This window comes from Haliaeetus leucocephalus, unplaced genomic scaffold (genome assembly GCF_000737465.1).
Source record: "Haliaeetus leucocephalus isolate CR32 unplaced genomic scaffold, Haliaeetus_leucocephalus-4.0 Scaffold545, whole genome shotgun sequence".
Taxonomy (NCBI): domain Eukaryota; kingdom Metazoa; phylum Chordata; class Aves; order Accipitriformes; family Accipitridae; genus Haliaeetus; species Haliaeetus leucocephalus.
Genome location: NW_010972981.1, coordinates 5,336,189 through 5,362,446, shown reverse-complemented (window position 1 = coordinate 5,362,446; position 26,258 = coordinate 5,336,189). Strand labels below are relative to the sequence as shown.

The 26,258-nt window shown below is 36.7% G+C and overlaps 1 protein-coding gene across 1 annotated transcript; it reads left to right on the top strand.

The window, feature by feature from the left end:
- The first annotated feature begins 648 nt into the window (after positions 1 to 648).
- Positions 649 to 25,160, top strand: SEPSECS (Sep (O-phosphoserine) tRNA:Sec (selenocysteine) tRNA synthase). Its single transcript, XM_010576893.1, has 11 exons — positions 649 to 726; positions 1,222 to 1,409; positions 3,700 to 3,818; positions 3,906 to 4,064; positions 6,625 to 6,778; positions 10,774 to 10,876; positions 13,139 to 13,268; positions 13,419 to 13,510; positions 21,415 to 21,508; positions 22,161 to 22,251; positions 24,238 to 25,160. The coding sequence occupies exons 1-11, from the start codon at positions 649 to 651 to the stop codon at positions 24,485 to 24,487; spliced, it is 1,458 nt and encodes a 485-aa protein (XP_010575195.1). The 3' UTR covers positions 24,488 to 25,160.
- Positions 25,161 to 26,258: the final 1,098 nt, after the last annotated feature.

Below are 26,258 nucleotides of genomic sequence, written 5' to 3'. Positions count from 1 at the left end.
CGGCCCCGGCCGGAGCGTCCCCGCGCAGCCCCGGGAGCACGCAGGCCCGCCGGGCCCCGCGGACACCCGGGCCGTTCTGCCCCTGCAGCTGCCCCAGCGGTGTCGCGGCCCTGTGGCAGCCACCCCGCCGGTCGGCAGGGGCACGGCCCGGGCGAGGTGGCCGGGGAGAGCTCGGCTCGCCCTGTCGTCGGGGCAGAGACCTTACGGAGCCCCAACGTGAGAGGCCGCGCTTGGGAGAGAAAAAAAAAAACAAAAAAAATCATTGCCTGAGGTTTTGCGTTTGCTGAGAAGGGCTCAGCAAACAGTTAAAGAAACTTTTTTTAAAACAATAGGATACTAACGTATTACATGAGGTAAAAAATGGTAGTTGTAAGGTGCCAAGACGATGCATTTCTTTGTCTGCAGCGTACAGAAATCAGTATGGATGAATTCTCAGGTGTTTCAGTTCTTGAACATCCTTAGTCACATCGTCCCCTGTTTCAAACTTAACTTTCATACCACGCTTCAGAAGTGAATTAGTTTTACTGAATGAATTTTACTGTTACTGGGACGTGTAAAAAAAGCCTCTGAACTGCTGAGCTGCTATAGTAATGCTTCATGGGTTCATGGGTACCTTTCCTCTGAGGATCTTTTCTGCAATTTGCAAAGATGAGTGCAGTTCTTAATGCAGTAAAGAGCATAAGAAAGAGCGTGTCTCTGGTTGAAGGTTTGGACACATTATATTCTGTAAGTGGTTTCCTTACCTGTTAGATAATAACTAGAAAGGAAAATATGCAGACAGGAAAATGTGTTACAAGTGAAACTCTTTCCCTTCTGCACATAACTAATGTTTTTGGTTCTATAATACACACTTTTCTCCCTTTCATCCAGTTTTCTCTGTTGAATTCCTGTAGTAGTAGATTCTTGTCTAGAGAATACATCGAATAACCTATAGTCTTCTAGGGAGTAATTAACGTGTATGTGCTGCAGTAGTTTTGTGTGTGCCTTAAAGAGTACTTGAAAGTGAAAAATATCCTGACTATTTTAATATCAGGATATGCTAATGTAATTGCACTTAATATATGGAAAAATCCTTATTTAACTTTTCTCTCAATACAGGTTCATAACATTAGATCATATAAAACAGCATAATGAAAATACAAACTGCTGTTCAGAGTGGGAAAGAAGGGTAACATTAATCAAACAAGTTGCATAAAGTTTTGTTCATTTTTAATTTCCAAGTTTCGTATTTACCTTTATATTATTATTATTAAGGGAAAATGTCCTGAAGATGGATGGGATGAAAGCACCATTGAGCTCTTTCTTCATGAACTTGCTATAATGGATAGCAATAACTTTCTGGGCAACTGTGGTGTGGGTGAGAGAGAAGGAAGAGTGGCATCGGGACTTGTTGCCCGAAGGCATTACAGGTACAAATTATTGGTAATTTGAATTACTCAGATTTATTACTAAAGCTTTCAAATGGCATATTTTATTGTGTTTTGTTATCTGAGACCTTGACAGCGTTTGAGAAACACAATATAATGCGCTATTGAATTGATACAATTTTCTGTATTGAATTTTCGTTAATAACTCATTGGAAAGTCTTGAATGAAACAAAAATGTTTTGTCAGGGTTACGTCCTGTATGCTGAACTCGTAGAAGCTTAAGATGTTGAGTTAACTGCATGCAAGGGAAGTAGAGATCTTCCTGTTTTAAAATAATCTATGCATTACTTGCCTTTTTTAATACTGCACATCTTTTTCATCTGCATATTGTAGTTGTAAAGTATCGAATGTTCCTAGTGAACAGCTATTTGTATTTTGTTATATTCATTAATATCTTTATAATGTAATTAGTTGATAATGCACATGAAAACCCAGTCCATCTGTAATAGATTTTATATGAAGTAAGGAGATCTGTAAAGACAACAAAAGCTTTTAAAAGCTTGTAGCCCTTCTGACACTTGATGGCTATGTTGGATGCTATAGTTCTGGAGGCTCTGTGTTAATTTCTTTATGAATATACTTTTTTTTTTTTTTGCATAGAGTTCTGTGCTGAGTACCTTACTGTGATGTTTTATCTAACAGGAATGAAACAAAGTGAAATTTCTTGGAATGTTTCTCCTTGAAAGATTAACACAAAGCATGTTAGAGACCAGAAGTTCAGTAAGCTTTACCATATGGAAGTTGAATTACTTAGGCTTAATGGCTTTCATGAGCCCTACAGTACCATGAAAAATTAATGAACAAAGCCAGTAATACATCAGTTTGGCTTTTTTTTTGTTGTTTTCTCTACTACTCTCTAGTCTAGGATATGCGTGGTGAGGGAGGTAGAGGGTCACACTGGGGACAGTATCTGAGGAAGTACTGTTTTCTGACAATGCTGGACAAAGCATGCCCAGCTTCTGGCCAGAGAGAGCCTGGGCTGGCACTTAGCTACTGTTGGTCTGATGCAGCTCTGTCACCTGCCATCTCACCTTCACCTGTGAGTGTCGGCAATAGCAAGGAAAAGCTTAGAGGCATCCTTCACACCACTTATTTTTGCAGTAAGTTTTACAGGTAACTTTGGGCGTGGTGGAGGTAGCAGGAGGTGGTTCTCAAGCTGTCTTTTCTTTCAGCTTAATAAATTCTAAGGCCAGTCTTAGGGAGGATTGCTCCTTAGGAAGGATTACATGTGTGCAGAAAAGAAAGTAGTAACATGAGAAAGCTATTAAGAACATAGCAGCAGGAACAAGGGAAGAAAATATTTTTGATGGAGTGAGGATTATGTGCAAGTGTCAATTAATTATCAAGCTATTGTTGATTTCAACCTATAGCTTGAAATGGGGGGAAAAAAAAATTAAGCTGTAAAACTATGCTCCAAGAAGTCCGAATTCCATACACTCATCAGACTACATTTTACTCTATTCCCAAGACAAAATCAGAATTAAAGCCATAAATAGATGTGTATTGTTACTACCTTACTTGAGCAGCTGCTCCATTTCAGCCATGGGTAAAGTTAGTTCTGTAAGCTTATGTTTTATGAACAATTTCAGAATCCTGCACTCCTGAAAGGTGCTAAATAATATCCAACATTTATAAACGCAGTTAATAAACATAATTTATAAACAGAATGCAGAGAGAGATGGTATTGCATGATACATAATATTGAATAGTAGAATGAGGTAGATGAAGTGAAGATGTAGAAAAAGATTGGCAAAGTGATATGTTAACCTAACTGTCTTTCAGAACATTTTGTCACAGTATATATTATTTCTTTGCCCAATGGAGGTGAAGCATTTGTCAAGGGGAGTTTCTGTATAATACCACTATGCCTGTGGTATGCTACACTATAGGTAACTGATTTTTGTTTTCCTTGGAACTCTGTGTCTGAACATGTCAGCATTTATAATGCTAATCCAACAGACATCAAGAAGTGCTGAGGCGCGCCTAAAAGGAAGCCTGCCAGATGCTAAAGATGTTGCTGCTATAGGTCTTCTCAAAGTCTTTACTTGCATACTGGGACATTGTTGATCTACTGTTAAAAAAAATTTTTTAAAAAAATCATACAAATACGTGTAGTTTATTACAATGGAACTCATTATGGCAGATATTGATGTTGCATTGGATATAGCATTTTCCACAATTGTTTATCAAATTAAGTTCTTTTCAGTCAGCAAGAATTATTGCTTTGGGATGTGAAAAACCTTGACGTATGTTTTCAACCTTTTTTGTTTAGGTTGATCCATGGAATTGGAAGGTCAGGTGATATTTCTGCAGTCCAGCCTAAAGCTGCAGGGTCTAGCCTTTTGAACAAACTTACTAATTCAGTAGTTCTGGATATTATAAAGCTGGCTGGTAGGTGTAAATCTGAAAATATCTCTCGTTTGTGGGGGCATGTCATGGGTTCTTCATGTCAATTTCTGACTTGCTTTTTATGGGCAGGTGTCCGGACAGTGACCAATTGCTTTGTGGTTCCTATGGCAACTGGCATGAGTCTAACTCTGTGTTTTTTAACATTGCGGCACAAGAGACCAAAGGCAAAATACATTATCTGGCCACGTATAGACCAGAAATCTTGCTTTAAGTCAATGATAACTGCAGGTAAGAAGGAACTGACTGATTATGCGGTGTGTTATTCTAACAGATATAAAACTTCATCTAGCAGAGTGATCAATTCATATGCTTGCAGTCAGATACAGAAGAGGCATAATGCATAGTAGTTCTAACTGCTTTATTTCTACACTCCTGATTTCTAACATGCAATCACATGTATGAGTTATCTTCCTAATGCCTTGTGAAGTGTAGGTGTATGCTGAGGTACAGAGGTGTCTAAAGTAGTCAATAGAGAACACAATGCTAAGGAAGTTACAGTTAGCTCTCAGATGCCTAATTTGCTGTCCTGAGAATTATGTAAAACCAAGGCTCACGGTTCAAATTTCTCTCTTTGATTTATGCAAAAAGCATATGTGTCCTAGGAATTGTGATCAGAAGGTGACAAACTGTCTGATTTGCACATTCTTTTCTTTTAGAACATGGGAAGTGTTTGCTGCCCTATTTGTTTTTAATCTTGCAGTGTCACTCAGCTCGCTCAGGAAATGAGTTTGGTGTCTTTCTTAGTTCAAACCTTAATTTCTCTCAAATGGAGTTCCTTGTTTATCACTCTATAAGTAAGCTAAAGGTAGAATCTATCCCTGCACTGAAGCTGTCCCATCTTGTAGACAGATGCATGGGATCAAGGAAACGGCAAGTGAGGGAGACCATAATTTTCCAGCTCAGTGCACATACCTGCAGGTGGTGGCATAGATTCTGGTCCTAGTTCCTAGGACACATTTATATTTTGCATAAAAGAATCATTACATAAAAATGACTAAGGGATGGGATTCTGTCCAGGTAAGATGCAGAGGTGTTTAAAAGGAATCAGATCAGAACAAATAGAACATATATATGAGAAAAGTGGGAGTGTTTTTGGAATATTATGCTCAATTTAGAACATCAATCTAAGGAAATTATGTTTGTAGTGGAGATAGTTGTGAGGAAATATAATTGATCTATTAATTTTTTGACTAGTAAAGACAGCTATCACAAAATTAATTAAAATAATTATCAACTAAAAATAAGTGAGAAGCAGGTATCGGGTATCTAACAACTATCTATTAAATGTAATCTCTGTCTTCTAGATCACTAATTGAAAACCAGATTAGGGCTAACAATGTCAATAAATCATTCTAGTCCGAGTTCTTCTGTAGAGTTTGAGCCTTACTTAGTCAGTGTTAAGGCATGGTGTTGAGCCATGAAAGAAAAATTCACATAGCTGTTGCCGTGTTACACTGCTTTGGAAATCACCCTTTTGCTTTCCGCTGCCCTCTTCTCCTTTACATTCATTCAGTAACCTGAACATCTCTGTTTTTAAGAAAGTAATAGCCTCTTCAGCTGGCATGATGTTGCTGTCGTGTCACACCTCTTTGGGGAAGGGAATATATGGTTTCCAGTGTTTTATTCTGTAAAGAAAACCTTTCTGATTGATTTATTTATAAGCTAGAAATTTGAGCAACTAGCATGACAGGCTTCCCTCTTTAAGAAAGAAAACTCTTTAAGCGCTAGGTTAGGTCAACCATGCCTTTGTCTATCTGAATCTTGAAAATCTTTGAGGATGGAGATTGCACAGCCTGTCTGGATAGCAGTTCCAGTGCTGTGCTATCCTCTGAACGAAAAAAAAAAAAGGGTTTTCTTGCTGTTTATTTTGAATCTTTGGCTCTCTTGTCTTTGTAATTCCCTTTCAGATGGTTGGGGGCTGTTATTGGATGTTCTCCTCTAGCCTCTTCAGACTTGAAAAGTCTAGCTCTTAACAGCCTTCCTTTCTAAGCTGTGTGCACTGTACCACACCCATCTTGGTAGCACTCTGATGGACCCTCTCTGGTTTTTCAACATCCCTCCTGAGCAGCCCATTCCAAAACTGGAAACATTCCGGCATTTAGAGGAAGGGGATAGATTCCTTTTTTCAAATGTTTCTCATATGTGTCCTTGAGAAACAACCTTACAAGGTTCAGCTGTTGTACATCTTAAATACAAACTTAAACTGGAAACTTAAAAAAAAAAAAAAAAAAAAAACAAACCTAGGGAAATAGCTTGGATTTTGATATGACAAAGTTCATTTTCAAAGTGAAGTCAAATGTGGACATTTTTATCTTTTAAGAAGTAATTTGGAAGTTTATGAATTGAATAAGGCAGAGGCTTATGATGAAAGCCAATTCATAATGATCATTATAGCATTGCTACATCTAACAGCATCCTTTTTTAGAGACGCTGTTTTGGTATGCTACTGTTTTACAAGAATGCTACTCAAACATTTTTTTTGTAATTGGAAGGGAAGAAATTATGACGTTTTTAAAACAATCTTCAAACCTGTTGCTGTTGCATGGAAAGAATGTAAGGTAAGCTTTTGTCTGGAGTCCAGTATTTAACAAGAATATTATTGTAGTTTTTAGCTATATGGACATTGTACAATAAAACAGTTTATGTATCTCTGTTCTTAATCCAAGTCTGAAAGAATCTGTTGAAACAACAGAAGCAAGAAGATTTTTCAGATATGTACTGGAACTAAAACCCCACGATTAGTCAGAGATTTGATGATATACATTCAGGTCTTGCTTTTTTTGGTCAGGTTTTGAGCCAGTGGTGATAGAAAATGTGTTAGAAGGCGATGAGCTACGGACAGACATTGAAGCAGTGGAGACTAAAATCAAGGCTCTTGGAGCTGAAAATATTCTTTGTGTGCATTCTACAACGTCTTGCTTTGCTCCAAGGGTACCTGATAGGTAAGTCATCTTTTAAGAAGTGTGTTATTTGTTACTGTAAAACAAACAAACAAAACTTCCATGTTTTGAATGTCCATCTTCCTAAAATTGCTTAATTACTGCCAACAATTAGTAAAGATACTTTAATCCCCTTGCTTAAGGAAAATGGCAGGTTGAAAAAATGTTGTACTTTCAGAAAAGTCTATTTAAAAAGTGAGAATAATGCAGGTGGTTTTCCTTCTGTCATATAACTGAGGTTAATGATGATCTCTCATGGTGAAATGAATGCCATTTTGGCAGTGGTTTTCTTATGATTTCACCAAAGTAGTAGTAGTAGACTTTCATAGAAATGTAGTCCGGGAAATGTAGTTCCATAGCTAATGCCACATTTTAATATTACTGTTGCCTTTTCTACTCTTCTTCTCTAGCCAATTCTGAATTTTCCTAGGCTGTTAATACAGTTTAAAAAAAAAAAAAAAGCCCTACAGCTAATTTAAAAATCTTTCCTTGAGGTACTCTTTTCTGTATTATATTGATGTTTATAGGGCTAGTTAAGATATACTGAGATAAGAAAACTCTTGGAAGTATCTAGGGCAGATGTGCTATATAACATATGATTTCCCCTGCTGTAACTTATCTTGGTTTGAACATTTGCTGCCTGATTGCATGGTACTACTACTTATAATTTCCAGCTGTTAAATCATCATTAAAAGAAACTTAAAATACATTTCATTCTTTCCTGATATTATGTGTCCATGTATATAACTTGCATAGTTGCTACGAAGATGTCATTCAAGCACTAGCTGAAGCTGAGATGAACATTACAGTTATGGATGGGAAATAGAGCATCTGAGACATTATTTCAATGTGTAGCTTGGTTATGAAATACTTGAAAAACTTCCCAATCTGAAAATGACATGTTGGAGTAGAGGTGCCTAAAGTACTTGGTATATTGAGTCATTTGTTCAAAATGAGCACCGTTGTTACTTGCAAAACTGCTTTCTCTATTGCTTACAAAAATAAGTATCAAGAAGCAAAATCCTTAGGTTTTACAATTGAACAGGTATATTTTTATGGACCTGTATGTAGTACACCGAAGGATGTGATATTAGTAAGATGTCTTTTTTTAACATGGTTTTGAATGTAGTGTCTCAGCTGTTCCACTTCAACTGTTTTTAATTTATAACAAAATTGAAAAGACTTGTGTTTAGAGTTCCTCTGCAGTGCGTGCTTTTTTGTTAATTACTTTGTTATCTGGAAAATTTAGTTGAATATTTGCAAATGTAGGAAAGAAACATTATTGACTATGAAACACGGCAAGTAAAGATATGTTTCACTGTTTTCCTACCTTTAAAAAACCCCAGTATTTATCATAGGTTAACCCCCTTGCTAGAGGGAAGTTAAAACCATATAATTCTGTCAGAATGCTATGAACATTGCTTGAAGTTGACTTGCAGATTTATTGGCTAACTTAAATCACAGCTATCAGAATTGAATGGTCTATTTTATAGCTTGGGTAAATGAATCTTTTCCTTATCTGCTTCCTCTTTTTGACATGCAATTGTTTTGTCCTCTGCAACTAAGAGATGAATTATTAGGTAGTGGCACTGTGTTATGATATACCACAGATATAGGAGGATTTGAACGCACTTTCTATTTAAAGGGTACTGTCAACTGTTGAAGACCATAAGATCCATCTTCCTGCAGGAAGGAAAATCCCTTACAGCATTTCTGGAGTGTACCATTTTAAAAGTCTATTTTTAAATATCTTGCATTTGTAAGGCTTTGTGTAGTTGTGGTGGTGGTGTTTTGAAATTTTAAGTGGCTTAGAATCATTAAAAGGTCAGGGTAAGATTTTTTTATGCCTGTGTACCTATAGCTTTCCTTTGACGTATTATTTAACTTTATGGGAATAATTCACTAGTGTATAAACCCCGTTCCTTGGAAAGACATCAGTTCAGACAGCCTTTTACATGCTGTTGCTGTGAGTTGTGTCTAAAACTATTGTATTTAAAAGAGAATTAAAGGAAAAAAAGTGTCTTTTTTAGTTAACGTACTTAGCGGAACTCTGTATCTTGTTACTTTCATTAATATTAGAAGAAAGAGCAAAGCTTTCTTTTTATGAATTTTCACAAACAGGAGAGAAAGAAAGAATAAATTGGAAAATATTTCTCTAAGTCCTATTTGTAACTTTTAAGAATTCGAGTAGTAGCCAAACTTACATAAATGCTTTATTTTTCTGATATGACTAGCAGCACTTCTAATGGTTCATTTTAAGCCTTGGAAGCAGACAAGTGCTGTGCATAATTGTTTGCTTCCCTTGCATAATCACATGTTCTTTGCAAACTGTAGCACTCTCATCCTGTATTGTAATATGGACCTGATTGTTCAGTAGAATATTTTTAGGAAAAATAAAGAGACTTTTCTGTTTTCAGTACTTGTAGAAGCTAGTGTATTGCTCCTTTAAGTCTCAGGAGGTGAGAAAGACAAACATACATAGCAGTACACCCTCTATGTTTCCAGTTTGGTGAAATTCTCAACCTGCACTTGAAAAGAAGTCTGTAAGACGGGAACTGTTTTTCTTTGAGTCTGTTGAAGGTGAGGAATGAGTCTGATAAAGATCAGCAGATCAGAAGGCAAAAACTTCTTCCTGTGTAGTGTTATGTTTCCAAAGTATTCTGTTAATGTTACATAGTTCAGGATTTGGGATGTTGATAAATGTGAAAAATTATTGGACATGCAGCTCCTGACAAATATCTTGAATGTAGAAGATCAATACATACATTATACTACTGGTGTTTGCTAATCATTAAATACTTGTAATTTCTTTAGGGATAATACAGTGATGATGATGTTTTCCTAAGGATTGAGGTTCAGCAAATTTAATCTGAGGTTTGCAGCTGAATTTTGCATTACAAAATGACACTAGGCAATGTAATAGAAATAGAATGCAAAGGAATGTCACCTCTTGGAAAAATGTTTTTATACTCTGTCACATTTTATATGAATGTCAGTAAATTACAGTGAGAGGCTGTACAGAAGGAGATAGAGTAAAAATGCATTGGAGGTTTAGAGTTTCCTGATTTTTTTTTTAATAATATTACCTTTATCATCACTTTAAATTACTATATATTATCTTATTTTTTCAAATAGATTTATTTCTAAAATATATTTACAAGTTTGGGGAAAATCGAGTGTTTTTTTTTTAAAAATAGAGCATGATTGGAGTGCTTCTAAAAAGGGTACTAAGTACATGTGTTTAAAATGCTGAAAGCCCTTACCCAAAATGACCTATGTACCCATATAAATCCTAGTTTGACTGAGAAATCAATCCAGGCTGAGCTCACTGTGATTTCAGGGGTTTCTAAAGGCAAGTAAAGAGTTGTCTTTATTTCTGAGTAAACAGTTGAACAAAGTTTTAATTTGTTCATCTCCACATTCAGATATTTTAGGACTTTCCATTCCTTTGAAGAATATCTTTTCTGTTAATCAGTTTATCTGAAATATGCAAGTGAGATTTCAGCCAAAGGGTTGAAATATTAGTTCTTTGAAATAAACAGAAGCATGTACAAACTTCCTGTTATATGATACTTTTGATTCCCAAGACACATCTTGAAACTTCCATCAGGCTATTTTCAGGTTGAATATTAGAAGAAAAGGAAAAAAAGTATGAATAGCTAAAGCTCTTTCAGTTATCATTAAAGTAGTATTAAAAAATGCTTATATCTGAAGCAGAATGATTTGGGATCTATTTACTGGTTTACAGACAAAACTTTTCAGTGAAGCATGAAAAATTTCAGCCCAGGTCAACAATTTGTAGTGTATGTAAAAGCTAGCAGAATTTTCTTCTTAACCTTTATAGCTTAAGATGACAAGTGCTGCCTTGAGGCACTAATCAAAAAAGTTTCTTTTCTCATTCTGACTTCTTTGTAGACCTTTCAGTCTTTTAATGGTCTGATTTGTAACATTAGTTACAGTTATCAATGCTTCTCTAAATTACAATTTTATGCTCATAGGCTGGAGGAACTGGCTGTGATTTGTGCTAATTATGACATTCCCCATATTGTCAACAATGCATATGGAGTTCAATCTTCAAAATGTATGCATCTTATCCAGCAGGTAGGAGCTGTGTATTTCCAATAATAATTTTTTTAACAAGTGTAAGTAAATCTCTGATTGTAGACAACACTAGCAAATTTTATCGGATGTTTCAGCTTTGAGACTAATCCCACGCATGTCTGATATTTGAACAATTTTCTAAGAAAGCAGAACAGAGGGAAGTAGAACTTAAAAATAATATTTGTTATTTCTATTACATTCTTTTTATGTAATAACCCCAAATCTATTTAGGTTTTGTTTATGTTCAAGTGTCTTCCATAATGGAAAAATGTCCTTAATAAGCTTTCTTAAAATATTTCCTGAACTTGTTGATTAAAAATAAAATAATGGGTCATACTTGAATAAGGATTAAGCCTTCAACAGAATGTGAGTTACAGATTTTCAGTTGAAGGTACAAGATTCTACAGCAACACTTTATAGATGCTGTCACTGCTAAAATACTGTTGGTACAGAGAACGGCTGAGGAAACCGGGTTAAGTTCAATGTTATGTTTGAAAAAGTTTAATTTCTGTTGCCATTTAGTTTGAAGAAGGGGTTGCTTAATATCTAAGATCAGCCAAGAAACCTAGAATTCTTGCATTTTTGCTCATTGCAATGTATGTGCACTGTTTCTTCAATATTTCTCTTTTCTCTCAGTTGCCCATGTCAAAAGAATAGGTGGCTATTTTTTTAACAGGATTCAGGGGATCCTGAACTGTCATGAATTTAAAATATGCCAGTCTTTTTTTTTTTTTTTTATAATTAAGAAGACATTATGTTATTAACTGGGCACAGACTGACTTGATACATAATTATGACAGTAATGTCATGCTGGCATTTCTAAATCTTGAGAGACTGAAGGATTTTGACAAAACTTGAAGTGATGTGTGAAATAGAAAATGGAATATGCTTTATTTGTAATGTGCTTGGTATATGTTTATTGTATTTAACTTGCACAAGTTTAGTGAAATTCTAACATGAAGGGGGCTGTGGAATTGCTGATTTTTACTGCATGAAATGTATCTAATGATAATCTTTTCAGACTATAAAGCTGCAAATAGAACTGTTATTGTGTTGGTTTCTGTGTTTCTTCTTGGCTTCTTGATATGTTGTTTGGGGGGGTTGGTTGGTTGTTCTTCGGTTATGCAAATGTATACATTTGAGCTCTGATTTGTTTTACATTTATTTACAAAAATTTATTTCCTGCAATAGAAAATGTACTGTCTGTAAGGAAGTAGTTATTAATGAATACTTAGGAGTATGTACATGCTGAGCACAGTGTGAACAGAACTTGCAAGAGTATCATGGGAAAGAGCTTTTGAGACCATTTCATTTGTCATGCTTTTCCTCTGGTGGTTTCCTGTCAATTAAATCAAATGATAGCTGCTGGCATTCATCTTGCCATCAAAAAGCTGACAAACTCGGAGTGCTTCTTCCTATCTCCCATGCACTAAGCTATTAAAACATAGAAATAATAACTGTGATTTAGTTGGATCTGCTTTTTTCACTCCTTTTTGCCATAGGTATTAACTCTGTTTCTATTTCTTGGTTTTAGTTTGCAGTACTTTTAATATGTATGCATTTGAATATACTTTAATATGTATGTTCTTTAATATACCTGTCAGGTTCTGTTATGCTGCATACTTTAATTGTACAGTTCACAGTAGCATCTTACTCAAATTGAAGAAGTACTGCAGAATCTACATTTCTTCCTTTAAGAATATCTGAGTGGTTAGGTATAAGGATGTTTTGTTTTCTGGGAAGTGGGCAAATCTGCCATAGGTACAAGGCAAGCAGCCTTATAAGAAGGAGTGCTGTCACAGCCCTCTTGTTTTAATGCAAATTTATACATGTATCAAGAAGAAGCTGCTTATTTTCTAATGAAGCATTAACCTGTAGCCTTTTACTGTGAGAATCTGTGAAATGTTTTGGGTCGTACAGTTTTAACTGTATAATTCCCATTAAATTCCAAGGGTTTTCTTTTTGGTTGTTGTTGAAAATAAGCTACACTTAGACTTTCAGGAGCTAAGATCAATATTTTAAATAATAGCAAAATAGGAATTTGTAAGGTACTATGTAAGCAGATAATGGTAATAACAGTGAGCAATGCTAAGAAAAGGTAGTACTATGATTTTTTCATTTTTCATCACAAATGCAATATTGGAGAGAGTTTCAATTATATTTATTTCCATTACATTGCTGTGTAATTATCATGCTATCGCTTGTTTCCTTTTTTCTAACATATGCTGTGGATTATTTTTTTGTTGTTCCTTTTTGATAAAGGGTGCTCGGGTAGGCAGGATAGATGCTTTTGTGCAGAGCTTGGACAAAAATTTTATGGTTCCAGTAGGTGGAGCTATCATTGCTGGCTTCAACGAGTCCTTCATTCAGGAGATCAGCAAAATGTACCCAGGTAACTACTGGTTCGTGGGCCCATTTCATCCCTGCCAAATAACTGCAGAAAGCTTGCTTTTCAGCTTGCTTTCAGATAATTTTTATTTTTGACAATTTAATCTGTATATTGGGTTTGGGTTTTTCTGTGGGGTTTTTTTTTTTTTTTCAGGAAGAGCATCTGCGTCTCCTTCCTTAGATGTCCTCATTACACTTCTGTCTCTCGGTGCCAGTGGCTACAAACAGTTACTGAAAGAAAGAAAGGTAAGCTTTCTAGCAAGCAGCACTTTCTTGAAGTCACCTGGTAACAAAGTCTTGGTCAAAACTGCTTTGTGTGGTAAAGCCTGTTTCTGTCTAGAAAGCCATTGAACTTCTGAGCTCACAGCTCAGGAAAGGCAGTATGATGTAATTACTTCATGGCTAAATGGTGCTCATGAGTAAGCTTGGTTTCTGTGTTGTTTTCCAATCCAGAAAGCTAAACTGAGTCATGTACTATCTTGTACAGTATTCATATTTGTTGTTCTAAAGTGTGACTAATACAGTGGAATTTTGCCCACAAAAGCTTAATCTGAGAATTACTGTGCTGTGTCATCATGGTCATGCTGCTCCCAGGACTAAGGCATCAGATCGGACAGTCAGAGGTGACCCGGGGGTCTCTGCTCTTCTTCATTTGGCCCTATTGTGCCTTTGTGCTATGATGGTGTTTAATTAAGTGTTTGTGTATCACATTCTCTGGAGAATCACAGCTTCTGGTTAGGTTATAAATACTATGCATGGCCACAAAAAGAGAAAAATACTGTCATTTAAGGTATTCACCTAGATACAGAGCTAGGTTTCTTCTCTGCCTCTCATAGACTATATGTTTTATGTTGGGTATAACTGCATTGCACAAACATTCAAGGGGTCTAAAGTTGGAACCTGTACATCTTGAGTTTTCCTTAAATCTGGACATAATACAGGCCTGATTTTGCTATCTTTAGATATAAACACAAAGGATTCTTTTTGTAGAGGGTTTTATGTAAGGAAATGCTGTGAATTAAGTACTGTTAAGTTAATAGTTTTAAATCATGCATGATCTGTTCCATTATCTTATTTAGAAATTACGTTACAATTGTTTGCTGCTGACAGCTTGCTCTGATTACCTGGCAGGGCAATAGTGCTGGATGCTGTGGCTTGTTTCTAGCTCCTTGTAGAGGCATCCAGAAATTCTGTACTGCAATTGAGATCCCATAGGAATAGCTAGACTATAGAAAACCAAACCAGCTTAGTGGCTTTACAATGACTAAGAAGCGATCTGTGCAACTAAAGTGAAAACATGGCTTCTGAAACACTGAAAGCAGTTACCACTTCTGTCACTATTGCGATACAGTTTCTAACATTTTTTTCTGGACTGTTGTATGTATTGCCAGGTACGGTTTGTGTCTTCGTTAAAAGCAAATTGTATTTTTTCCCCCTTCACTCTCATCTCCAAAAGAATCTCAAGTGAATTTATCTCTGTCTTCTGCAAAGCTGATTTTTATGTTAGATTTACATTGGTAGCAGGTACATAATGGGCAGTATACATATTCTCCAAGTCATAAATAATAATTCTTTCATAAATAAAATGTCTTAATGAATAGCTGTATATTTTGAATCATGTCATTTTCTTGGAAGTAGATTTCTAAAGTGAATAAAGCATTATATTTTTACAACTTCAGGTCTTTTTATTTCAAATGTGAGTATACTCTATAAACACAGCCCTATATATGGTGTAAATATGTTTCTTTTATTGGATTTGCTGTAGAAATAGAAACCTTTTTTTGCTTAAATCTGTTTGTTCCTGAATTGTAAAAATGTAATAGTGATAGTTTATTGCCTGTGCTCTGTGAAAGCAGAGGCAGAGCTATTAGGCTCCCAGCAGGAGCTATTTATAGCTTGACATTGAGTACTCCTTTCTATATTGGTGCAGCTACACCTACTCACACAAAAAGTCAGCTATAAAAAACTTCAAGTATTTTTTTTTTTCTTTCTCTTCTTACCTTATCCTTATTCACATGAGTGTTACTTCAGGTTATTTGAGCTCAAGCCAGAAAGACCAGAATATTACTGAGAAGAGATTAATCTCCCACAACCAAGGAAAGAAATAGTCCACTCAGATTTTCTTTTACACAGATGAACTGTTTAATATAGGAGGGTAAGAGATTGTATGAGGGAGAGGAGCATGTACATGGAGTGGGATTTTCTGACAAGCTGGCAGTCACGGGGTGTGCAATTGTCCAACAGTATGAGATTGTGTTATGCTATGAAGGAGTAAAATGGGGTGATGTATCTGAGGACAGAAGAGCAAGGGAGTAACACACATGCTGTCCAAGTGTCTGAATAAAGGTTGCCATGTATGAAAGCTTAATAAGGAATGTTTTCAATAGTCGTATTTAGCCTTGATGTTTCCGGAGAAAGGATGGAAGAAGACCACCAACAGTAATGTTTTCTCACTTGTTCTAAATTTTCAGTAGTTCTCTTTATATGTTTATGTGGAGTTTAGAACAGTGGTTTTCTGATCTGAGTAGAGGGTTCTAGGTCATTTTGTAATGCAGATAATGACATCTGATCAGTAGTCAAATTTGTTAATATCTTTGCTTTTAAAGAACTCATTTTATCTAAAGGTTATGATTTTGTAGCAACTCCTTTGACTTCCTCAGTACAGTTTATGTTGTGTCCCATATTCTGCATTGTCAGGTCTTAAAACTCACTGTTTTCATGTATGTATTTGTGTGTCTGAACCAAGCCACATGTAGCAAATATAGAATCATAGAATTGTTTGGGTTGGAAAAGACCTTTAAGATCATTGAGTCCAACCATCAACCATGCCCACTAAACCATGTCCTGAAGTGCCTTGTCTATGTGCTTTTTTAATACCTCCAGGGATGGTGACTCAACCACTTCCCTGGGCAGCCTGTTCCAATGCCTGACAAACCCTTTCGGTAAAGAAACTTTTCCTAATATCCAACCTAAACCTCCCCTGGTGCAGCTTGAGGCCATTTCTTCTTGTCCTATTGCTTGTTACTTGGGAGAAGAGACCAGCACCCACCTCACTACAACCCCCCTTTCAGGCAGCTGTAGAGAGCAATAAGGTCTCCCCTCAGCCTCCTTTTCTCCAGACTAAACAGCCCCAGTTCCCTCAGCTGCTCCTCGTAAGACTTGTGCTCCAGGCCCCTCACCAGCTTTGCTGCCCTTCTCTGGACATGCTCCAGCACCTCAATGTCTTTCCTGTAGTGAGGGGCCCAAAACTGAACACAGCATTCGAGCACCAGTGCCCAGTACAGGGGAACAGTCACCTCCCTGCTCCTGCTGGCCACGCTATTTCTGATAAAAGCCAGAATGCTGTTGGCCATCTTGGCCACCTGGGCACACTGTTGGCTTATATTCAGCTGGCTGTCGACCAGCACCCCCAGGTCTTTTTCCACCAGGCAGCTTTCCAGCCACCCGTCCCCAAGCCTGTAGCGCTGCATGGGGTTGTTGTGACCCAAGTGCAGGACCCGGCACTTGGCCTTGTTGAACTTCATACAATTGGCCTCAGCCCATCGATCCAGCCTGTCCAGATCCCTCTGTAGAGCCTTCCTACCCTCGAGCAGATACAGTGGTTACACTGTGCAATAGCATAGACAGTAGACTTCAATTGACACCTTAGAATTGATGGAGAGCAAGGACCCTACATTCAGGACCCTACATACCAGGTTTAATACCTGTTAACTATTTTCCAATGTGGTCCATTTAATCCATTTAAGTCATTATTATACTGATATTACTGGAGACATGATGGCTTCATTTTGTTTTCAGCAGTTACAAATTTCCTCATTAGACTTTCCTTAACAATCTAATGATCAAGATAATTCTGATTTTCTTAAATGTATTTCTGTGTTACTTGGGATGTGATGGAGCTTTTTATATCTGTATCCATCTGTCTGTATACTTTCTAAGAGTGATTAACTGGAGTAACTTTTATGTCCTTATGGAGTATGTATCTAAAATATTTAAAATCATCCTGAGTAGGAGGACATTGTTTGGGTTTTACAATTCAGTAAAATACTGGGTTTACGTTTCATGGTTTATCATTGATGTAATTATTCTGATAGGAATAAATTATTTGTACAGTTCAGTGTGAGTTTATATTGCTGCTCTACTTGTGATTGAGTTTAAGAAGAAGAGGAGAAAGCCATTTAATGCTGGATATTAAAATTGCAAAAAATCAAATATTCTTACAACAAGACATACATTTGTTACTCTTTTTTTTGTCTAGTCAGTTTGCTACACTGTAGTTTGTCAAACGTGGGAATATTGCAGGATTTTCCTCATGTGAAATATGTGGAATCATATTCAAATTTTAGAGTGGCTGGAGGCAAGATAGTTTAACTGAATGTATTCATTATCTTAAATGGTATTGTGTAGCTAAACAAATGCCAACTATGCATGGAAGCTTCAAAGAGGCCTACATACTTAAAGCATGTATTGGAGAGGTATGGTCCACAAGAAGCCTGATCGCAAGGTCTTACAAGTGCTGAAGAAAAAAATATGTTGATTGGCGTTGTTAAGAAAGACCTTTTAAAAAAATGAGTGTGGTGATTGTCAGCATTAGTGTTACCGTATCAGGTTGGCAAGACTTGCTGGGCAGTTTCTGTTGGATTACTTTTATATGATACAAAGATTTAAAAGTTCCGTAACTAATTTCATATTTTTAAAACTTTCCAGTATATTATAAATTCAGAACAAAATTCTTGATCTTGCAATGCAGAAGAATCTATATATGAGGGTATGTGGTATATGTAGGTATCACACATGTACGTGAACTGTTTCTGTCGTGTTTGACTGCATTTCAAGAAAGTAAGCCTTTCTTGAAAGCCTTTCAGGTATGGCATATGAGAGTTGGCAGTCTGTATCTAGTACAAAGAGGTTATAAAATTACTCTTCTGCTTTGTCTTCTTCAGTGCAGTGAACAGCTATATGGCTCTTCTCTGAGGACAACTCATCTTTTCAGATAAGAATGAAGTAGGGAGGAAGGCAGAGTGTTACAGACTCTGAGCGTAAGCAAGCTGGGTGGTTACACAAAAGGTTTTCTGGCCTTCATTAGTTGTCTGTCTGTCACTGATACGGGACTAATGGCATATTTAGTACCCCCATCTTCTGCTTTTTCTCTGGAGTTACTGGCTTTTTCCTTACTTGTTTCCCTCTAGTTATTTCCATTTGGAAGAAGAACAGTGCCTATCACAATGGAACAATGAAGGGTCACCCATATTAGTGTAGTTTCTATTAAAAAATAGTTTTATAATGTAAATACAGTATGATTCAAATATTTTTAATAACTGTTACAAAACTTGAAAACATTTTTGTATATGTATGTGGAAGTAGGCCATTTTGTCCAAATAATTGAGTCATTTGGCACATTTGATACATACACCATTGTTGACTTGTTCTTCATACTTTTTGAGGTATTTTATTGTTTTAGGTGCTAGAAAGACCGGAAGAAGTGCAAGATGTCTTCATGGAGTTTAGCATTCATTTCACTAGCCTGGTTAGGTTTTGTGATAAGTTTCTAAGGGGAAAGAGTGAGTTAAATAATGAAACTTAACTGACATTTAGTGCTTGGGTTGTTCAATGCAACTTTAGCATAATAGCTTAATTGGAGAAAACTTGAGTGCCTACCACAGAAAATCAATTATGTAAGAGCTCATTTTTATATAATTGCTTAGGGTGCTTATAAATTTTCCATGTAACAGAAATATTTTATAATAGAGGTTGGTTATAGATTTGACCTCACAAAAATACTGCTTTTTTCCTTTTTTTTGGAAAGGCCGTTAATCTGTTTTGCAACAAACTGCTTAACTTCTGAAACTATAAAATATCTAGAGGGCTTCCAATGGAAAGATGAAAAATAGTGTCGTTCATAAAAATAGGAAGTTTTGGATTTGTATTCAGGTGGCTTCAGTCAAACTGATGAAAATACATACTTGGGTTGTTGGGGTTTTTTTGCTGTCTCTCCATTCTCCCTTGTTTTAACAAATTCCTATGTATGTAAAGGCTCACCTCGTAACCCAGGTATTTAATCTTAACTTAATTTAATACATCTATACACTGGGTAACTGGTTATACCAACTTGCAGTGCTTTCAGTAATAAATACTGTAAGAGATGCATCGGAGGTACCACACAAAAATTAATTACTTGGGAATTTTTTCCTGTTCCAGTACAGGTTTTTCTCAGTACTAATTTCACCAATATCTCCATAGTAGACACAATTTATGTGTATTTCTGTAATACTTTGCTTCAGTTGTAGAAGTAAATAGCCAGCAGAGGGAGCACAAATTAATTTATGATTTGGATTCCAAAAAAATACTAATAAAATGGCTAACACATTGGTGACGTTTATTGTGGAAAGCAAATAAGAAATGAGTAATGTGTTTATATTCAGTGAGGGACCAGAAAGAAGGCAAAAATGTCTGAACATTTGAAACATAAATGTTCTTCAGCTTCACGGGGTGAACTGTGAATAAACTCTGAGTTGAAACCATAAAATCACTTGATTTACAAACACTTCTGAAAAATAAGAATGATTTTTCACAAATTTCAACTTCTGATAATTAACCATAGATGCCTTCCAAAATGTTTGTTGTTGTTCCAAGTATTGCAGAAGCTTTATTCTCTTGTTGAATCAATAGCCTAATTTGTTTAGACAGTAAGATGGTACTTTTTCCTCTCTGGCTGAATTCATTCTGTGGTATTAGGAAGAACAGGTAAAGAGCTGTGTTCATTTGGTCACTCATGAAGTGAGACTGGGTTCACTGCAGTGGCTCAAGAAAAGCAGCTGTAACATTCTTTTAACTTAGCTACCACAAAGCGCATTTGGTTTCATAAGACCTTTGGGAGGTTCTGCTCAAAAACATAATTTTGATCACGAGCTGTAATTTGTATCTGTCAGAGTCCACAGGTCAGAACAGGATACTGGTCTACAAACAGAAGAGGCAACACTATTTAAAGAATGAAAAATCACTTGTCAGGTCCAGAAATTGATGAGGATGCTTAAACAGGCAGTCACATTGAAGCAGATGAGCAGCACAATCTTTATGGCCAGAAAGAGGAAAAATCTGGTGTTTAATATCTTTCAAAAAGACCACCCAGTGTCTGTATCTTTCTGCTAGTTTTTATGAGAGACTAAGCATTAAAAAGAATGGAGAAGCCAAAGAATATAGTAAGAAGAATAGTGTTTATTCTCACTCTGTCCAGAAGTATTCTGAGCTGATAGGTGAAGAGGAAGATATTAAACTGAGGAAGAGCATGAGCAATTATCATAGATTACTACTGGGGAAAAAGGAGGAAATAAAATATGGATAAAGTAAGAGAAGCAGCCTTTTATGTGCAGTGTGACTTGTATCTGAGCCAAGTGATTTATAAATCTGTTTTATGACACTTTCACAATAAAGGTGCAATATAACTAAGTGATAGTAGAAATTCAGATATCTCCATTCTTTTAGTAGGCTTGAACAGGAGGGGTTGGTCCCAGGAAGAGGACTGGCTACACAATAGAGCTGAATATTCAGGAGAGTATATATTGTGTGAAACAAAATACATTCAAATGTGTACTCATAGCCATCTCCTTAAGAGACTGTCTTGCCCTTCTCATACAGAAAAAGTCTATGCACTAGTGGTAATTATGGTTGTGTGATACATGGTAACAAAATGCACTACTTAGTCTGGAATGTATTAATAGAGAGAAAACAAAGTAAGGAGCCATTTGCCATAATGGGGCCATCTGTGATGGTAACAGTTTGTTCTCTGTGGCTCAGGGGGCTAGGGTGGGGGAAAGCTCCTGCGGGAGTGGCGTGGGGTAAGACCTGCTGTGCAGTGGGAATCTCTTCAAGGTTCCTAGGTTTCAGGGCTACGGAGAGAATGACTGACATCCCAAGTAGAGCAGATAGAGAGCTTTGTACCAGCTTGAGGGGGAAGAACAGTGTTCAGGAAATGGAGCTGTTTCTTTATAGAATGATTTCAGAGAATTGCCTGGTCCACTTACTTGGTACACATGAAAAGAGGGTCAGCTGGGCACCTGTAGGTTATAATGGAGGCTTAACAGTTTTGTGAAATAGGTACTATTTTCTCTGTTTGATGGCTAATAACAAAAATATTGTATCTTTTTTTCCAGGAGATGTTTTCCTATCTTTCAAGTGAGCTGAAGAAGCTGGCAGATAACCACAGTGAGAGACTGTTAGACACACCACATAATCCCATTTCCTTAGGTAATTGTTGTTTTTTATCTTTTTTTAAAAAAATTCCAATATACTGTGCATTCATAATGCACTTTCACATACAGTTCCTATATATTAAACATTGTTCACTACGCTCCATTAAATTGTTCTTGGGCTGATATGAAACCGTTGAACCCAATAAGGTAACCTACTATAAAAGTAAGAGTAGTGACTTGGGCCCTTTATTTTTTTTACAGAACTGCTCCTGTCCAACATACTCATTTATTGTAATCAAGACAGGCAGAAGGTGTTAGCATGCAGTAATACTTTATAAAAAAGTAGATTTAAAAATCAATTAGGTTATAATTATTTTGCCCATCATCTTATAGTGCTGTAGAAGAGATTATGGAATTCCTACTCAAGGTATTTGTTCTAACCAAAAATTCTGCTGAACACCAAGGTAATATTGCCTATCTGTGCAGAATCTGCCTTACATACAGTCTAACCAAAGAAGTAATCTATGGCAGCTTGTGGGAAAATTAAAAATTATGAAACGTAGTATTCATATTTCTTTTTTTCTTTGTATCTGAACACAAACATTTGGCTAGACTTTTATTGTTGGGAAACAGCTTGTCCTCTGTGGTTCTTCTTTGGAGAAAAAGAAGCTTTGTAGTAGTTTTAACTTGACCTTTTGTTACTTTAGCCATGTCACTGAAGAATCTAGATGAAAATAATGATGCTGCTGTTACACAGCTTGGATCTATGCTTTTCACAAGACAAGTTTCTGGAGCGAGGTGAGGATTATATGAAGTTGAAAAATTTGGGGGGTTGTATTAGCATATATTTTATGAAATCCTATAATATTTGTTTTGTACCAATTGTTTCATGATTATAGATTACAGTCTGACAATAACGAGTCAGAGAGTAATACAGCCGCCTTCTTCACTGTTATGTGCTAATAATGTCAGCCTGCCCGAGTTAGCAATGAGGCCCCCTTTGTTAGCTTTGGTAGGCTAAATAGATAATCTATGCCCATTTAATTTAGTGTCATTATTCCCTAGTATCCCTTGGTTTCATTTAGTTTCCAGCTGTTGTCTGATCTTAAGTTGTAAGCTACTTAGGGCAGATCTTTGTTTTGTTTATTGCAGCACAAATATGGTTGTGCTGGATGTCAGAGGAATAAGCTTTTAATGCCCTACGTAGCCTTTTGTCACATGGAAGAAAATCCTGCTTCCCGGAACTAACTGTGTTTACAAAAAAAAAAAAATTTAAAATCTACAACCTGAGCCCATCTGAGCTGAATTTATTCTTAGAGACACTGGTACATGGAAATGCAAGCCAAATAATTTTTAACGATTTTGGTTTAAACCATTTAGAAGAAGAAAATTATTTAAAATTTGTTTTGGCAGGATTCCTTAATCTGAATATTACTGCTGCCATGCTAACTTCTGCCATAGACTTAATGTCATTTTTTTGTAGCAGAGTTGAATGTTTCCACATCAGAAGGTATGCTTCATTAGCTTGGATTATTCCACTTCCTGCACAGATGAATGACAGTAAATCTGTATGTACTGTAGTTAGATGCTCTTTTTAATTTCCCTGTCCTAACCTTGGCTTGTCCTGCAATTTCAGCCATCTTTGGCTGAAATGATTCAAGAGGTTCAATTTTTGAAGTTAAAACTCTCCACTTCTTTGCCTGATATAAAGGTATCAGGTTTTTCCTTTTTTTACATAAGCGAGTAATTAATTTTTAGCATACACGCTGTTTGACCTGGCATTTCAACAGATTTTAAATGTTATGCTTGTGCTGAACGTCAGTGGTAGGAATAGCAACTCCCTACTTAAGTAGCCTACTGCCTTTTGCATAACCTGTGGTCAGAGCACTTGGACAGTGGAAGGATCTGCTAATCCTAGTGGTATTTGAATGCAGTTTCTTTTATGAACTGCAGGGAATGTCTCTATAGAGGTAGTAAATTCTTATCAATTGATTGGTGTCAACTGCTCTTGTAGGCTTTAACTGTAGCCACAAGGCGAGTTGTTCCTTTAACAAGTAAGGATGTGCATTAGGGTCTTGATTTATCAGGGAATGGGTATGTACTGAAAGTGTTGAGAAATAGAGTGTAATAGGTAGAGGCTGTTAGTATGAGAAAGAGGTGAAAGCAGTGGCAAAAAGTATCCACTACAAGGAGGGAATAAATATGAAGTTAATATCATAGGATGGGAGGAAAAGGAAGTTACAGTATAGAGGAAGGGGCAGGGTGGGGGAAGTTGGGATCCTGAGGCCTCTTAAGTCACTTGAACCCAGACATTTTGGACTGCAGTACACTATGCCAAGCAAATGTCTGCACTAAGGCTGCTGTCAATACGGTGATCCTGGGGAGATCAGGGTCATAAGGTTGCTTAGGGAGGGGGGAACTGACCCAGGTCAGATAGTTAGGACTTGTTATAGAATCAGAAAGTTTGCTGCAGGTGTCTTGTCCCCCCACACTAGGGAGTTCATGAATACCAGTGGTAAATACCTTAATAATTTAACTGAAGGGGGGAGGGACATATGCACATGCACACAGACTTGAGCTAATTCAGGATCTGCTACTACTGTCACTCATAGTGATGCCTGGGCACTAACTTGGAGAATGCCTGATCTAAGCTGCCTTATATTAATTTGTTTAGAGTAAGCAGATACTACACTGTATAGGAACTTGTGTAAATGTGTTAATCGTAGGGTATCACATAAAATATCCAAGGCATCTTTAACTGAATCACAATTTTGTTTGTTTCAGGGTTGTTCCCTGTGGGTCTGTACAAACAGTGAATAACTACACTTTTAAAGGCTTTATGTCACATGCAAATGACTATCCCTGTGCTTACCTCAATGCTGCCTCAGCAATTGGAATTAAAAAGCAAGATGTAGATGTATTCCTGAAAAGACTCGACAAGTGTTTGAAGACTTCTAGAAAAGAAGCAAAGAAAGAAAAAAGTGTAAATGAAATAAGTAATTCTAATACAGGCACAGAACAACCTGAGGACTAGAAGATACAGATTTAGTAACACAGGGAGATACGGTTTTGGTTGAAGTATGTCAGGTTTGTATTGGGTTAGCATTGTGAATCTGCAGTGCAGAAAATTTGTTCCTGATCTGAAAACAACAAAAAAAGTTGGGCAAAATTCAGCTTTAGAGAAAGTAGGTGATACTCTTTCCAGGACAGAGGCCCAGACACAAGTTTTTTGCAGCGTATAAATATGCTTAATGTCTGCCAAAGTAAAGCTTTACATTCGTAAATACCTTGAGCTGTCCTTTCAGTCTCTGGGTGACTATTTGGACCAGTGTTCAGCAAATTACAGAATGTGTATTCACATGTTTTTGATTAAGAAGATTTTCTGTGGCAGTGATTGAATTCCTTCCTAGGTATGGACCATCCAGCAAGAAATGTTTCAGTGCTCTCAAAATATCTCATTTCTCATCAGCATACTTGCCACTTCTCATTTCTTTTTGAAGATCTGTATAAGTGCTGGGATAGCCCTTACTAAATACAGTGTTGAAACTCCATGAGGAAATGATAGTTGGAATAGTAGTGTTTTTCAGGTGTTCTTGCCTCTCATGAACTGCCTAGAGCAAAGCAACCCTCAGTGGCAATGGAGAACCTAGAATACTTCATATCCTGTCAGTACTCAGCTCTTGGAAACTATTTGCATAGTTCAGCAACCAAAGAAAACTTAATAATGAAAGCAAGAGGTTGTGGAGTGGAGAGGTACAGTTGTCTTTTTTTTTTTTGTCATCTTTTTTGTCTTTTTTTCCATTTCATCTTTTCTTTGATAGGGCTATCAGGTCAGAGACCCACTGAAAAGGAATGCCTTGTGGGATTAATGCAGCAGTTTCAAGAGCCAGTGAGACCTGAGGGTATTTTGGCATTTTTAGTCCATTGTTGTTAAAATTTATAGACTCCATTTCTGAACTGTCTGTTGCCATTGGCACTGTTGCTTCTGTGGCTGTGTGCAGTTGCTGATTTGAATTCATTAAGCAAACAATAGATTCAGAGTCTGTTCATGAAATGAAGGTTCCATATCACTACAGTGACAGTCCTGTAGGTTGCAAAACTTTTAGTTATTCTTAAATGCAATTACTACATTGTATGTAGTTTTTATGTCATTTACTGTTCAAAGTGAGCTTAATGTTCAAAGACGTTTTCTTTGTCTGTCTGTAATGTAGTAATACTGGGGATACCACAATTAATGAGTTCTAAATGTCAGGAAATACTCTACTTACTTTGTTTGGTGGGATCTGAGACACGTATCCTTCAGAGCCCTGTGTAAATTGCTTAATCAAAATAGTGGTGTTTTGGAAAGGATTGTCTATCCAGCATGTTCAAATGAATTGATACAAGAGGTGGTGTTAATATGCTGAAGTTATTAGTATGCTAATCATCATGAAGGTGCTCTCATTTAGTGAGGTCCACTGTATCTTAAGCTTAAATTGAACTGCTGCTTCTACATTGTTATTGCTACAGTTACATGTTAGATTGATTAAAGCTTGTGAAGGTATGGCTCCCCTGACTACAGTCACAGTTGTTATTTGCTGTACAAATGCATCCTAGGAGAAATGTAATATAACTTGGCCACCGAGTCCTTGTGGCTATAAGGAGATGTAAATTTCTTTTCTTTGTCTCCCTCTCTCTCTTCCTCCCTGCCCCCCCCTTTGTTTTTTTATCGAGAGTATGCTATATGTCAGTTTTTCCAGTCAGTAAAGCTCATCCGCAAGATTGGGAGCCAAAACACTGCAGCTCACTGCCTCAGTATTCAGTAT